The sequence below is a fragment of the Mya arenaria genome, chromosome 7 (genome assembly GCF_026914265.1).
Source record: "Mya arenaria isolate MELC-2E11 chromosome 7, ASM2691426v1".
NCBI lineage: Eukaryota > Metazoa > Mollusca > Bivalvia > Myida > Myidae > Mya > Mya arenaria.
Genome location: NC_069128.1, coordinates 42,808,898 through 42,825,971, shown reverse-complemented (window position 1 = coordinate 42,825,971; position 17,074 = coordinate 42,808,898). Strand labels below are relative to the sequence as shown.

Genomic DNA, 17,074 nt, shown 5'->3' with positions numbered 1-17,074 from the left:
CACTTTAATGCAATTAAGCAGAGAACAGTTTTAAATGTTAATTTCTTAGCACGAAAAACAAGAAAATTAAGGTAAGAACAAAATATTACACACTCTGTAAAATTTAGTGTTAATGTAAATTTGGTGTTGTTTTCAGGATAGCTAAGAGACAGCACATTGTAGACATATTACTGAGGATCATGGTGGAAAGTGTTGGATTCACAGTAAGTTTTATTTAATCGCTTAGCATATGGTAAAGACATGTATAAAACTATCATGATTCTAGGGTTTTAGCTAGGTTTTAAAAGGGACAGGGTGCTGCAGAAGAGGGACAGTGTGCTAAGGGAGAAAATGTTTCAATTGCCAAATAACTCAAGTTAATGTATATTTATGTGTTGTACCAGGCATTTGCGGACCATTATATTCTTAACGTCTACAAGGCTATTTGATGACTATCATATCCCAAGCTTGTAAGTAGTCAAAACAAGACCAAATCTGTTTGTAGCTGGGCATTTAATGAAAATGCCATTAAATATATTTATATATTAGTTGTACGAACAATATGGTACACATTGATTACAGAACTTGGGGCAAAAGACTGCAATAAGAGAAATGCTGCCAGACAATAATGATATCAGATATCAAGTTTTTACAAAAATGGAATATTTGACAGACTTAAGTGTATAAAAAATGACAAGTTGCATCACCCTTCCATAACATCAGCTATTACCCTAGCAGAAGGGTGATACTGTAAAAGCACATTGCACAACACACTTTTACAACTCTTAAGCTATAACCCTTTCATTGACAATAATAAAGTTATGGTTTCAAACTCCCAACTTTGTTTATAGTCCATTGCTCCAAACAGGCCTACCATAGCCAAGTATTTTGGGCACTGTATTTTGGTTATTGGTGTATATGACTGAGTGGATTGATTTCATATATTGGGCCGTGACATTGTACTTAATGATCTGCTTACCAGAGTTTCAATGATAAACTATGAGTTGGTTATAAGACATGTATTACAAATAGAACAAACAAGAACTATAACATATACAAAGACTGTATCATGCCAAAAACAAATTAAGCTTTGTTTCATTGTTTACAAATGTTAATGAATTTCTCTCAATTTCTAGCCAACCCAGGTGGGCGTGTTGTTTACATTCCTGGCACGACAGATGGCGCGACATGAGAACACCATCACTGTCAACAAACTACTGTTTGAACAGGTAAAACAAGAATAAAGTTTCAATAAAGATCATAAGGCTTAAAGTTGTAAATTTCGAGGTGTAACCTCCTTTTTGGGGTAAACCAAGTTTAAATATTGTTAGAACATTTATTGTATAGATTCTGTCCATTACATAATAGGTATCCACTAGCACTCTTTAGAAGCGTAAGACTTCTGACTGTTTTCTTATTGGAACAGGGTCCTTGACTTTGGCTTAAATTGCATTTTCTAAATGCATAAGGGCTTCTTGTGAACTTTTATTGTAGAGTTTCTTTTTTTTGCTAAATTCTTAAGGCCTCCAATTCGCAACATTGGGGATATATTGTTGTTTTTGGAGCCTCTAAAATTCTACATTTTGATGATGTTAGAGTTTCTGGAACTACCATCAATGATATGACTGTAATATTTCAGGTGTTGGAGTTCCTTTGTAACCCTGATGATGAATCCCGCCATGAGGAACGACAGCAAGCTCTATTAGAGCTTTCCCACGCTGGGGGGCTTAAACAGGTCGATGAAGAGAGGTTCTTACATCTTGCAGAGAGGGCAAAATTGTAAGTTTCTTGTTTCTAAATGTTCATGTTCACCCTTGCACACAGTGGTCATATATCGGCTTGGGGTGAGCAATATTTAATAAGCACATAGAGAGTTGACTTTTCTACATTCTTTACCCTGTGCGTAGGAGTGTGTTATCTAATTTGTTTCTTTCCCCGTCTTTGAAGAACAGTGTATTTAAAAATTTATGATGATGAGTTATAGTAACTGCTACCTCTACCTGAGATGAACAGGGTTATGTGATATTTTCATCACTGTGGCAATGTTTAAGATGTAATATTTAGTATATGGGATGATTTTCAAAACATTTATAAAGTTGACAACATTGTTAACTATTAAATTGTTATTGCGCTTGAACTGAAATGGGCACATTTGTGTTCTGCAGTATTTCTGACAAGGTTGGAGTGATCTATTTCAAACCGAATGTTTTAACTCAATATATGAGCATGTTACAAAGTAGTTAACCTTTTAAAGTTAACCACGATGTTGTTAACAACCTCTTTAAAGTTAACAAAATTCTGAACAATCAGCCCATTGTCTATCAAACATCAACATTTTCTAGCTTACAATGCAATAAGTATCAATGTAATTGTAAATGTACATTGATTGAAATATTGTTGTAATTTATCGCACGCTAATAAATAAATTGCATAGTAACTCTTATATTAAGCTCGACCTACTAGTTACAGTTTTAATATTTATGAGAATTAATGCATAAACAAAAAGAAAAAAATCTCCAATACTGTAGAAGAATGGATATTTTTAGATTTCAATGTTAGACTATAGTGATCAACAAATTAAAAATAATTGACATATATATTTATTAAAATCATAAGAAATAAAGATGAATATATTCCTCCTACCATCTGACTGTTAAGGTATGCCCTGTACATTACAGCTACCGAGTGTGTGAACTACTGTACGAGAAGAGGAGAGAATTTGACAGGATCCTCTCATGTTACCTGAGGGACTATGCCAGGAAGGTAAAAATGTCATACTCAATGTAACTTACGATTAAAAACCTTGGACTCCTTTTTTTAAGTTGTAAAGTGAAATTATCTTTATTAGTCATTATTGCCTGATGTAAAATCTCTCTTAAAAAACAAATATGTAATTTTTTTTTTTTAATTTCTTTGATTCTAGACTTATTCTATAAGCTTTCAGCTTTCGTCTCAATCGTGCTTAATGAAATTAGTATAAACTAACAATAAACTAAAATAAATCTCTCTATTTCAGTACCATGCATTCAACTTCATCAGTAGTATTGTTGACAGTGACAGATTTACTCCAGAAGAGAAAGCCAGTATCCAGGCTGAGGCCTTGAACCACATAGAGGTCAGTGTATGGGCTTCTTTTGACCACATTCATAGTTTGAATGTCAGATTAACCAGACCTATACTGTATAAATGTCTGTGTATAGGTCGCACCTATAGATAGGACGCAGGCAAAAAATTACATGAAAAATTGAGAAATAAAACTTAGAACCTCTTATACCATAGATAGGATGCAGTGAAAAATGTAAAATCAGAAAGCCGCGATGTTTGCTTAGAGTGCCGATTTTTTGTGTTGACTACTTTGGACCAAATTGATAGTTTGTATGTTAGAGTCTATAAATAGCAAGCAGGCAGCCCAGATGGTGATCACCAACCTTGCAGTGAGCTGATGTTGTAAAGCAGCTTAAGTTAGAAGAACATGTGTTGCTTAACTTAGGTATGTTAACTGTCATTTCAGGAGTTGGTATCTATAGATAGCAAGCAGGCGGCCCAAATGGTGTTCAACAATCTTGCAGTGAGCTTGGCTGATGTTGTCAAGCAGCTTAAGTCTGAGGAAACTGTGCTCTTTGAGTTCTTGCAGGGAGTTATGGCTTTTAGGTGAGCAGGGCTTATAAGCACATAACCATAAAAAAGTATGAAATCTTTAAAAAAAATATTAAAAAAATAATATCAGACTGCCTTGTGCAACTCACAGTATTTCAACATTTGAAACTTTACAGGAATAATAATCAGTATTGAAATTTTGTATTTCTTCAGAAATTCTAAAAGGAAATCAGACAAATATGGATGAATGATAGCATACACTTGCAACCTTGTTATTGTCTTCTTTGAAGAAAAAGTGGAGGTATGGTCATAGCCTTGATGTTGGTGTCATCACTGTGAAAAACTTTAGCCTTGACCATGGTCATAACTGTAAAAGGATCATAAAATTCACATTAAACTTACTACACATGTTACCAGTGACAATGCACTTATTCATATCAAGTCCCATTACTCTGGATTTAATAGTAGGCAGGCTTTGCCCCCTTTATTGACAAAGAAAAAACAGCAGGCAATAACTGACATCCCTATGGGGTGCTCTTTTGAATGTGAACCACTTGTTTCCAGTTTGACGAGTGGAAGTGCTATAAACACGGACAAGCAGATCCAAGTTGAGGCCTCCATATTTGAACTGTACATTGACCTTATGTGCAAGTTTCGGCCAAACGATGTGTACAACTTCATCAAACCAAATGAGGGCTACAGACTTGAACAAACATTGGCAGTAAGTGGGATTTAATAATATGTTATATAAGTATTGAAATATTCGAGATGAGGCCTCAATACTGTAACTGTACATTGAGCTTTTGTGCAATTTACTTTGGCCAAATGATGTGCACATTTTGAAACCGGATGAAGGCTACAGGCTTAAATAGATGTTAGCAGTTTGGATTTAAAAATGTTTTAATTGTAAATAAGTATTGTTATATTTAAGTCGAGGCCTCAAAACTTTATCTGTACATTGTGCTTATGTGCAAGTTTTGGCCCAATGATGTGTACATCTTTATTAAACCAAATAAAAGCTATAGACTTGAACAAACATTGGTGGTAAGTGGGTTTTAATGTGGCCATCTTATTGCATCAATGGCAACCCTGGTTGCATTCCATTTAAACTTATATTAGTATTGTGGGAATTTTCATGTTTATTTATGAGGTAGGGTAGTGCAATGTATCACAGTACTCAATATAGCAGAGCGTGTTAGTGTAGGTAGTATCAGTTGATGTCTCTAAGTCTGCCATAAGGTCAATAAATAATGGTTGCAGAATCCAATGGATATTTTTTACCATCTTTGACATCGTCCCTGGCAAATGACCAGGAGGAGTGCTGCTCCAATTGCATCATGTTAATTGTCTTTCCTTTATAACCTTTGCAAACCTTTTACAGATATGTCGCAAGCACAACCTAGCTGAGCCTACAGCGTTCCTGCTGGAGAAGGCAGGCGACATTCAAGGGGCTTTTGGAATATATCTGGAAGTAAGTGCTTGCTGCTTATATAGAAAGGCCCATTCTAGCTTAAATAATTTTAAATATTTTCCCTCCTCTTCCACTGAAAACAAAACTGTTGTTGCATTTATATATAATATTATACCCCTAGGTGGAATGTTTTATAGTTTCATCATGTCACGTCTTGCCACTTTTTCAGTCAGAAATCTTCTGTTGCATAAAGCCCTAATTGTATAGGACCTACACTGATAAAAGTTCATAGCAATGTTGGTCAGTACGGACATTTGTGCACCAGGGGCCGTATTCAATAAGCAACTTAGATTAAACTTAAATTTAAGATTAGAAACTAAGTGTTTTGATTGGCCTGTACATTTAGCTGACCAATAGGCTGAATGGAATCACTGAGGCATGTCTAAGGATAAAGATAGCCCATGACTAAGTAAACGGTCAAAAGGTATATAGCCTACACTAGCTCATGAAACTTCACAAGAATGTTGGTCAGCATTAACATCTGTGTACCTGGAATTTGTTTGACTTTTCACTTGGTCTAACGCTAGTTATAGCCCTTGTATAAGTAAAATGTGATTAAAAAAAGGTCTGAAAAATCATGTGTGGCATGTAGCTCCAAAAGTATAGAAACCTACACTCATGATATTTCACAGGAATGTTGGTCAACATGGACAGTTATGCTCCTTCAATTTGTTTGACATTTCACTCAGTCTAAACATAGGTATGGCTCTTTACTTAGTGAACTAGTGTTTGAAAATTCTTCAGTTGCATGCAGCGAAAACTATTGCATGTGACACATTGATAACGATGAACATGCTCATGACATTCTGGCATCACAGACATCTGTTTTGGAGTTTTTACTGGGCCTGGAAAATTCTTTTCTCCCACCTCAGATAAGTAAATCCAATAATTTAACAATGCTAGAAATTCTTATCTTGCCCACGGGCGAAGATAAAATGCCTGTATGGAACTCCTTTTTAATGGTCACCAAATTGTTATTACCTCCCTTGTTGATGACTGTCGTCTGTAACATCATGGAAATCTTGTCTTGTGACAATATTTAGAACGCTAATTTATTATTTCTCGCTTCAAATGTCACCATAAAACAGTTTTCATGCACCTTTCAATAAATAATGCTTCACTCTCCTTAGAACTATTTAAAGACCGTTTTGACTATTCACATAGTCTGAATCACTGTGCGCATATCCATGACAACCACGAATTATCGCATATCCATACGCAATTATTTTCACTAAGCACAAAAGAGTTCCAGCAAAAAATACAATTTTACTTAATTTTGTTTAACTGAGGTGGGAGAAAAAGCATCTACCATAGCCGCTCGTGTAAGATAGGTTCATCCCGACCCTCGCGCAGGGTGTTTTGCAGAAACTCTGTTAACCTCTTTTCCGCAAAACACCCTACGCTCGGGTCGGAATGAACCTATCTAACACTCTCGGCCATGGAAGATACTTATAATCCATCCTGCGTAAGATGACTCACATGCATCTAAGCCCTATTTCAGAATAATATTTTAATGTATGATGATACTGAATTAGAAATAGAACTGTTAAGAAGAGCAGATCCAGAACAAAAATATTAATACAAATTTAATGAAAACCTCTAAACGGCGACATTATTTGGCAACTAATTGACTTTACTTCATATTACTGGGCGTCATGACGTTGAAGTCATTTGTGTATTTCAGATGTAAGTGGTCAGTCATGACATCGATATAAAAATTTGTATGTGCAATTTGGTGGAATAACTAAAAACAACACACCGTCAAAATTGTACATAAATTCAAATTTCCGGTATGCAAAACTATCCTATGTGGGGTGGATAAAAAATCTGACTCTCTGGCACGCTGGTGGTATTATAAGAGAGTATATAATTTTTATAAAAAATGAAACATTGTATTCTTTAAAAGTTTGCTTTTTTTACTAATTGACTATCAACAATGATTGTAGATTCTGTCTGGCAAGCTGAAAAAGTTGACTGAAAACCTGCTTGGTTCTTCCGATGGAAACAAAGGTATATATAAGCTTAAATATTAATGTTAGTTATCAATTGTGTGTTCAGTCTGCATGGTCAATAATTGACATTTGATTTCTGATGTGTAAAACAGATGAAGAAGTATGTGTGTATTTCAAATGTAAGAGGTCAGTTCAGTGAAGTTGAGGCTATGAAACTTGCCATAATGTCCAACTTTGTCAGCTATGTCATTTGTATTTCATATGTAAGAGGTCAGTTCAATGAAGCTGAGGCTATGTCATAATGTCCAACTTTGTCAGCAATGTCGTGTATTTCATATGTAAGAGGTCAGTTCAATGAAGCTGAGGCTATGTTTATTGTCATAATGTCCAACTTTGTCAGCTATTTCAGATATGAGTTGTCAGTTCAATGAAGCTGAGGCGGTGCTACTGGTCATCATTCAGCTGTGTCAGAGAAATTCTAATAAGATGGACGAACAAACCAGAGAGGTATGTTATACCTACATTTGTATTGTTCCTGATAAATTTCCATCTTAAGTATTGCATGGTCTAACGTTAATCATTGAGTATAGGACACACTTTTTTCCCCCAGAATTCTTAGAAATAAAATGTAATGTCTGCGTCTTATATACAGTATTAGGCTTTTGACGTCCATTTCAAGCCAAAATATCTTTGTTTACATTTCACTTCAAAGAGAAGTTACTCACACTGATTTATGTATTTGGTTATAACGGCAGTAGAAAATCTCGTACAGTTAGCATCAGCAGACGACAGTAAAATAAAAGTGGTTCTTTATTTGAAAGTTTCAAAACTGTATGAAAGTTTTTACGTAGTATAACTCTGTATTTAATAGCCTCCTATACACAATGATTTATGGTTGCAAAAATATTGACACCTGGACAGATTTTCTATATGACACACTTTGTTCTTTGATTCAATCTGTAAATATCCTGGTGCACATGTTTTTCAGTCGCTATGGTTTCCACTGCTGGATGCCCTCATGTTTCCACAGAGACGAATCAAGGATATTGATAACAAGGAAATTCTCAATGGTATTAGCATCTCCCCTAGTCATAGCCGGCAGTATCAATTTAGGATGGCAATCAAACATTTTTTTATACTTAAATGTAGCTCTAAAGTGCAGGTTGGTTGTCAGGCTAGTGTAGTGGTAAGAGCACTTGCTTCTCACCTGTGCATATGAGTTTGTTTAGTGGTTGCCATGACAAACAAGTGAGTTTTCTCATGGTACTCCACACAAGACCACAATATCATGCAACATCGTGCCAATGAGAGCGACTTAGTATAAACAATCATAACTGTCTTCACAATTGTTGTAAAATTTATAATGTTCAAATGAAGTGCGCTATTTTATTATTCCTTCAAAATCTCAGATTTATTGGGGGAAATAATGTGTAATATATTTATTATGTACATTCTTATTTTATTATCACCATCTCTGCCACCTGTAGTGTAACTACATCAACATTATAGGATTCTTTTCTGTATTTTAGTATTTAATGATAAGTTTATAATAATAGTTGTCTTATTATAGTTATAGTACTAATACTGATCAATGTTTCAGACTTTAAAAAGCTGACTCACCATGTTTTGAATAACATGATGGGGTACATTGCTCTGCCCGCGATTCTACAGAAGATTATGCAGGACCCAGCCTACAACACAGGAAAATTCGGGGAAATACGGGAACTTATTCTAGGAATGTTAGAAACTTACAACTATGAACAGGTATGACCTATAACACAGGAAAATGGATTGAAGCAGTGGATTTTTTTCTATGAAATATTGAAAACTTGAGCTCATTCTTAGACTTGTTTTATACGCTGATACATCCATCAATGACTTCTTCTAAAGATGCTGATTAATCCATCAATTAATTCTTTAAAGGACACGGATGCATCCATCTCTTACTTCTTTTGGATGCTGATGCATCCATCCCTTACATCGATTACTAGTTTCATGGATTCTGATGCATTCATGGCTAATATCCATTTCTACTTTTATAGACGCTGATGATCACCTGTAAGAACCTCCTGAACCACGACATCCACATGCATCTCCGTAACCTGACCAGCGTGGCAGCCAAGGGTTACATACCGCGCGGAGAACAATGTCGTATCTGTGTGAAACGATTCATTAATCAGCAGGATTCTGACACTGTCATTGTGTTCAGGTGAGCATTTGTTAATGTTGAATCTCTCTGAAGTATCGATAAATTGTAACTTTGACTTTAATTAATCACACTTACCCAATTATCCTCCAATTTTGACAGTTTGTTATTTTGATACGCACAGTTATTTAGCAACATGCCACAAACCATCATGAATTTTTTCGACCTACAACTCGATATACAGTTTGGCATAAAGAACAAATAAAATGTGTGATATTTGACCACAGGGAGGGACATAGGGTTTTAACGGAGCAGAGAATCAACAAAGAAAAATTAACAGATTAAGCAGAACTATTTTATATAGAATAAGAAGAAATAAATACGGGACCAGGGAAAAAGTTTGACACAACTAGAAAGTTGAGATATCCGATGTCGACAAAGCGAATTTGGACTTTAGTTTAATATACTAATTTATTTTAGTTTGATTGTGATGAATGCTGATAGCTTATAGAATCACTCTCGAGTCTTGTTTTCTGGGTAAAACCCATTCCTGGTGCCCATTTTGACAGGCCATGAGAAAGTACCTTGAATGGGGATCAAAACCCATGGCCTCTTGGGTGATAGGCGGACACTTATACCACTAGACCACACACATAATAGTTTAAAAAACATAATTTTATCAAGGAATAGTTATAAAGCCTCATCTGTTTTTATTAAAGTCAATGGTTAAATTTGTTATTGTTAGCCTATTTAGCCTGTTGTAATAATCCAATTTCTGTACATTACAGTCTAAAATCAATAAAAAAATGTATCTACATATTATTTTAAGATGATCCTTCTTTCAACTGAGGCCACCCCTACTATAGTGATTGTGTACAGGCAGTTGGGTCATCAATGATTAAGACACACTTATATGTGTTTCTAGTGAATAAACATATATTTAATTCTTGCCAACACCCCCCATCCCCCTTTCAGCTGTGTGCACTCCCACCACAATTACTGTCTGCAGGCCATTGGATCAGACTATGTTATGGATGGGGAGGACAGCTATGTGTGTTACCTGTTGATATATGTATATTACAACTTGTTCCCCCTTTCTCCCTTTGTGGGCTATCCCACACTATGTGTAGGCAGTTGGGTCAATTCACATTGCAGATAATGAGACTCTTATGTGTGTTTCTAGGGAATAAATGTATATTTTAACCTGCCCACCCTACTTTCAGAAGTGGGCACTCCTTTCCAGGTAAAATTATGCAGGCAATTAGATCAATCAAGGTAACAGATGGGGAGACACTTTTATGTGTTTCTAAAGGATAAATTTATATTAAAACCTTTTACTCCTTATTTTCAGATGTGGGCATTCCTACCACAGTAACTGTCTGCAGGCAGTTGGGTCAGTCCATGTTATAGATGGGGAGGACACCTACGTGTGTTATCTGTGCAGCAATTCCAAACGGGGACAGACGCAGAGTTCCCGTTTCCACAGATCGCTATCAAACCCGATGACTGCACAACAACTAGGACTCAGACCTGACCGGGCAAGAGATGTAGGTTGAGATTTAGAGAGTCAAAATATGATGCATTCAGTGACTATTTAGCTCACCTGAGCATGTAGTGCTTAGGATGAGCTTTTGCCAGTGCTCACCGTCCGTCTGGCATTCATCCAGTTTCTGTCAGTCCTCCGTCAACAATATTTTCAAACAACATCTCATCCTTAATTTAGATGAAACTTCAATGGGATGTTCCTTGGATGGTGCCCTTTCAAAACAATTCTAAGAAATTAATTCCATGCAGAACTCTGGTTGCCATGGCAACTGAAAGAAAAAAAATCTTGATAAAACCATGAGGCCTAAAACTTAAGATATCTGGTGTGTTACATTGTCTAGTGATTCTCTACCAAGTTTGTTCAAATTATGATCCTGGTTTGAAACACCCTGTCCCAGAAGTCACAAGTTTCTTACAATCTTACAATAAAGGAAACTAATTGAAAATCTTCTTATTAGAAATCGCTAAGCCCAGACCCTTGATATTTTGTTTGTAACATCATAAATTCATTATTTTTAAAACTACAGCAAAGAAATTTGGATCATGTGTACAGTTTTGAAAACAAATATCAATATTGTTCTTGGATGACTTTGAATGTGACCTTTTGACCTACGTCCTTTTTTGAAATTTTAGGAATGAAATTAGGACCATGTGTGCAGTTATGAAAACAAATAGTAATGTTGTGCTTGGATGACCTTGACTGTGACCTTTCAACCTACTATATCAATTTTGAAGCAACAGCAATAAAATTTGTACCATTTGTATAAGTTTGAAATCAAATATCAATGTTGTCCTTGGATGACCTATACTGTGGCATGTTGACCTACTTTCTTATTTTTGACCTTTCGACCTGCTATCTCAATTTTGAAGCAACAGCAATAAAAATCTGACCATGTGTACAGTTTTGAAAACAAATATCAATGTTGTCCTCAGATGAGCTTCACCGTGACCTTTTGACCTACTTACAAATTTATTGAGAAATGCACCTTTTGAATGAAAAATTGTAGACAAGCTTTGGCATCTTCTCCTCAGAGCTCTTTTTTGTGTTGTTTTCTAATTTTGTTGGATAGTTATTTAAATGATATATATCATTTCATCCATTTTTCAGTCGTCTGAGGATCCCCAGCACATACAGAATGTGGACGCTGTCCGTAGGTCCATGAGAACCCCTTCTAGGGTAAGACAGCATTGAAGGTTTTACATCCATAATGAAGCTAATTGTTTTATAGTCCAATGGTCTTAAAATAATTGCAAATAATGCACTTGTTCAAAATATTGATGATGGTTTGTCATTGAAACAAGATACAAGACACAAGAATCTTTATTAAAAGTCAGGTATGTGTTAACAAGAAACATTAGCTCAATGAGCTATTTTCTGACATTTCACATGATTTATATTTTAAAGCTTAAATGGATTTATGATGACACTAAACCAATTGGATAAATAAGAAAGGTAAAGAACACTTTTGTGATGTGTTTTTAGTAAGTTTGTTTTTAAAAGAAAAATATCATGGTGTTGGAATGGCTTTGGTGTGTTTGTCATGGCCATCATTAAACACTGCTCAAGATATTGCTATGATACTTGGTAGAAATGTTGCCAGAGACACAGTGCACATATATAGCATAACTGACTTTACTAAATTTAGAGTTATGCCCCTTTTTAAATGAAAACAACAACAGCCAAGTATTGGCGTTGCCTCTGCAGCAATCTTGTTGAAGTAAAAGGTTATGGTATCATTTTAGCCTCAGGTTATCATATTATTATAGCCTAATTGTTGTTGGCAATGTCATCATATAAAAATGTTAAACTTGACCTTGACTTTTAAGCTGTAAAAAAATATTCACACAAATCTTAGTTCACATAATATCAGTGACAATTCACATACATGAGTATAGCAAGGAACATAACTCTTGCTTTGGTAATTGTCAAGTTATGCACCTTGAATGCTAGATTGACAAAAATTGGCTGATCATTGTTAAGTATACGTAGTTTGTTGTGTTGCCTGAAAAGACGACATATAGGGGTTACTTTTGTCGGCGTCCGTTTCGCTTGTCCGGGGTATATCTCCTAAACTATTAGTGGTATCAACTTGAAACTTCATATGTACATAGATCTAATTGAGGGCAAGTGCAGTGCACAAGAACTGTTACTCTTGCTTCCATATTTTTAGAGTTTTGCCCTTTGTTATTTTTCATGCTTAAAGTTTTGTCCGGGGCATATCTTGTAGAATATAAGAGTTATCAACTTGAAACTTCATATGTAGATAGATCTCATGGAGGGCAAGTGCAGTGCACAATAACAGTAACTCTTGCTTTCTTAGTTTTAAAATTATTGCCCTTTGTTAATTTTCATGCTTAAAGTTTTGTCCGGGGCATATCTTGAAGAATATAAGAGGTATCAACTTGAAACTTCATAGCTAGACAGATCTCATTGAGGGCAAGTGCAGTGCACAATAACAGTAACTCTTGCTTTCTTAGTTTTAAAGTTATTGCCCTTTGTTAATTTTCATGCTTAAAGTTTTGTCCGGGGCATATCTTGAAGAATATAAGAGGTATCAACTTAAAACTTCATAGCTAGATATATCTCATTGAGGGCAAGTGCAGTGCACAATAACAGTAACTCTTGCTTTCTTAGTTTTAAAGTTATTGCCCTTTGTTAATTTTCATGCTTAAAGTTTTGTCCGGGGCATATCTTGAAGAATATAAGAGGTAACAACTTGAAACTTCATAGCTAGACAGATCTCATTGAGGGCAAGTGCAGTGCATAAGAACCGTTACTCTTGCTGCCATATTTTTAGAGTTATTGCCCTTTGTTAATTTTCTTGCTTAGGTTTTGTCCGTGGCATATCTCGTAAACTATAGGAGGTTTCAACCTGAAACTTATTCCGTATATCTGATTGAGGGTTCAAATGCCACCTACACTTGAAAGTTAAATGGCAACATCATTGTCTATAAATGAATAAAATGCCAATCTAACAGCTATAATGTCGACAGTAAATAATTCGTCAGGCGACACATCCGACTCGCGGAGTTCTAGTTTTATACTAATTCAGCAATATTGTGACGAAAGCCGATAGCTTATAAAACCTATCTCTAGTCATTTTCCGGGCAGATCCAGTACCAGTTGTCTTTTTAGAGGCCATGAGAAAGTAGCCATGGTTGGGATGGAACTTAAAACCTCTTGGGTGAGAGACAGACACCTAAACCACTGGACCACACTGAATATTCTGTTACCCAAAAATGAAATTTCTTGGGATTGCTTAAAATGTACTTTTTTCCTTTTTTCAGCTGGGTATGTTATCAGAGCTGTCCAAGCCTGAATCTTCATCAAGAACTTCCCGGTCTCCAGCTTCCAGCATCTTTCAACAGGATAGATTTAAACTGAACGTGGGGGCGCCTCGAGTGTTTGACTGAAAATTCCTACCATGTAAATTTCAGCCCTTCAAACAGCCAATTAGAGCAGAGTATTTCTTGCACTCTATCTTTGTTATTGGTGTATGTGAGTCGATGCATACATTAGACAGTGATGTTATACATGATGATCCACTTACTGGAGTTTCATCAATAAACTATAATTTGGTTGTTGTTTATGTATTACAAATTAAACCAATTTATTCCAACAGTCGATGTTGCTCCATCGGAAAATTTTGTAATATATGAGCTATATCTTAACATACGCTACAAATTTCCAAAATGATAAAAAGTTTTACAAGAAAAATGATATAGAGTCTAAAATGTACTCAAATTACACAAGTACATGAGCTGTACTTAAGCAGTTATTGAGCCATGGCTGAAACTCAGATCAAGTGGCAGAGGTTTACCAGTACTCTGATAGTACAACCATATGCTTTATGTGTTTAAAAAGTATTATCCAATTAAAATTAACCAGCTGCCAAAGCAATTACTGCAACTTGTTGAGATCATTTGGCAGGGGTTGTTCACTCAATCCATTAGATAATGCAACCATGTGCTTTTATGCATAAAAAAAATATTTATCCAATTACTGGGGTACTTATTTTTATGATTGGCAATTTGCAACTTGTCGAAGATTCAAGGTGTGATATATTAAACATTTTTTTTCCTGTCTTAACCATAAAGAATTAAACCGCACATTGGGGCACCTATATTTTTTGACTGGATTCAATGTAAAGTTGTGCGTTGTCTAAGTAAAATACATGTAAGTGCTGGAGACATTCAAATTATTCTGGTGACGGACATATTTTGTAAAACAGTTGAAACCTGTTGGCTTGATATTGCTTGGCTCGATTTCCACAAACTTGATTTAAAGGACTAAACTGTTTTTACTCTATATAAGCATTCCTGCTTGCTTTGATATTCGCCAGGCTCATGGTTTTTCTGGTTCGTCTCTGGGATATCGAGCCAACAGGTTTTAACTGAAGATGTTCTATTCAACACAGGTATCAAACATCAGATTATATCAGTATGTGGTATATAATCGATACATTAGAACTGATTTAAACAAAGAAGTGTCTAAACGACTCTCTCGATAAATTTTGTGTTTGTTGTTAAAGATGGCTTGTGCAATATTGCTTGTTATGAAATGTTAATGACTATTATTGTGAATGTTGCGTACCACAAGTGTTTAAATTTTGCTAGGTTAGTTTTTCATGTCTTCTTGATTTTGGTTTAAATTTCCTTACACCATTATTGAATCATTGACGAACATCTGTTTAACAAAATTCTGCTAGATTATTACACCTGCAAATATCAAATCCTCGCTGAAATTCAGCTATCAGATTATTAAATTAAAATTTGATGCTGAGGTGTATGAACAAACAGTTCTTGGTTGTTTTATAATAAAAATGTACCTAGAAATTATGATAATAAAATGATGTGTCAAAACTTCTTTGTTATTTTGTCTTAGTTTTCTCTAGTATTAGTTTTTTTTTAAATTGGTTAATGACTGGTATGTATCATTTGGGGAGCATAATTTTAGGGAAAAAGAAAACATCTGAGGTTATTTAAACCTGCACTCTTACAGATTGGCAGTTCTTTTATTTTTTTGTCTCAGATTTGCTGATTTTGGCATCAAGTATATATGATAACTCACAATAGAACATAACTCAATTGTTTGAGAAACTGCCGAAAAACTCATTTGTCTTTAATATTAAAAACTGTGATCTGATCTTTTGTCAGCAGTCTTATATCACTGGTTTTCAGACATTTAGGCAAAAATTGGCTCATTCTAATAAATATAAAAAAGTGGTCATGAAGGTCAATCTGTGATAGTGCAGCTTTAATACATAGAGCAAACTTATGTGACAGGTATTTTCTCACTCGGACCATCCCCAAGCTGAATTGATTTACTGTTTTGGATGCATCCAATGAGGTAAATGCCTGTGAAAGGTATGGTAAACTTTTGAAAATATCAGTTTCTGACATACAATTCATGCCACACCTGATGAGCCCCGCCATTCTTTCTCAACCATAGGACATGATGATGGATTATTTCCCTTTGACATATTTCTTCTACTCACAGGTAAAATCTTTCTTTTTTCTTTTTTTTTTGGGGGGGGATGGGGGTGTGGGGTGTCTATTAATAGTAACAGTTGATGAAAGATGATCATGGCTTATTAGTGGTTGTCAAAAAACATGGTGGTTGATTAACAGCAGAACCTAGTATAAAGTAAATTATCTATTGAATTATATAAAACTAGATAGCATAAGTTTCTGAAAAAAAAAATTTGGTAAAAATGTAAGAAATTGAGATATTGAGGCTAATGTAGTAGTGCTTTCTTGGACAAAAGTTTGAAATTTGCTTTCATTTTTAAAATTTGAATTTCAAGAACTCTGTATAGATATGAAAAAATGCCTAGTTTAAGCCTTCTATAAGTGACCCCCCCCCCCCCCCCCCCAAAAAAAAAAATCAGGGTATAGTACTCAACCTCTGTGAATTGATCTTAATCTACTTGCCTTGATCCCTCTTATCAGATCTCCAATCTGAGTATCCTGCTATGCAGTTTTGGAGTTTACATTATAATATTGGACCCTAAATGGTCCTAAGCCAATAAACCAATATACAGGAAATTGGCACCTACTGTGACACCAGTGCAATTAGCAGAATAGCACAGCAGGGGATTATCATGCCAAACATTCCTTAAACTAGGCCTTTAAGAAATGGCCAATAAATAAAACAATACATTAGATTTTCAGTGGCAGATTCAAATAGCATTATCAATCAATGTGTTCTTGAAGTCTTTAAAGCTGAACTCTCATAAATTGAACATTTTGATTACTTATTTTACTTTTTGTATTGGAACGAGCCAATTTTTGTGATAATGCATGGAAGCCAGTGATATAAGACAGCTGACAAAAAATCAAATCACTGGTTTTCATATTTATACGGTAATCAAAAATTGATGT

General features: G+C 35.2%; 1 protein-coding gene across 3 annotated transcripts in view; it reads left to right on the top strand.

The window, feature by feature from the left end:
* LOC128240714 (vacuolar protein sorting-associated protein 8 homolog) overlaps nucleotides 1–15,557 on the top strand; it is a 53,184-nt gene extending 37,627 nt beyond the window's left edge. For 2 of the 3 annotated variants that reach the window (XM_052957484.1, XM_052957482.1), the window contains exons 24-39: nucleotides 137–203; nucleotides 1,116–1,208; nucleotides 1,619–1,758; nucleotides 2,658–2,742; nucleotides 2,996–3,094; nucleotides 3,491–3,630; nucleotides 4,141–4,297; nucleotides 4,958–5,047; nucleotides 6,994–7,057; nucleotides 7,400–7,506; nucleotides 7,988–8,069; nucleotides 8,600–8,763; nucleotides 9,042–9,208; nucleotides 10,497–10,692; nucleotides 11,799–11,867; nucleotides 13,979–15,557. In XM_052957484.1, coding sequence (XP_052813444.1) covers nucleotides 137–203; nucleotides 1,116–1,208; nucleotides 1,619–1,758; nucleotides 2,658–2,742; nucleotides 2,996–3,094; nucleotides 3,491–3,630; nucleotides 4,141–4,297; nucleotides 4,958–5,047; nucleotides 6,994–7,057; nucleotides 7,400–7,506; nucleotides 7,988–8,069; nucleotides 8,600–8,763; nucleotides 9,042–9,208; nucleotides 10,497–10,692; nucleotides 11,799–11,867; nucleotides 13,979–14,104 — 1,846 coding nt within the window. In that variant the 3' untranslated portion in view covers nucleotides 14,105–15,557. The remainder of the gene's footprint in view (nucleotides 1–136; nucleotides 204–1,115; nucleotides 1,209–1,618; nucleotides 1,759–2,657; nucleotides 2,743–2,995; nucleotides 3,095–3,490; nucleotides 3,631–4,140; nucleotides 4,298–4,957; nucleotides 5,048–6,993; nucleotides 7,058–7,399; nucleotides 7,507–7,987; nucleotides 8,070–8,599; nucleotides 8,764–9,041; nucleotides 9,209–10,496; nucleotides 10,693–11,798; nucleotides 11,868–13,978) is intronic. The other variant, XM_052957483.1, reaches the window with a different exon arrangement.
* Nucleotides 15,558–17,074: the final 1,517 nt, after the last annotated feature.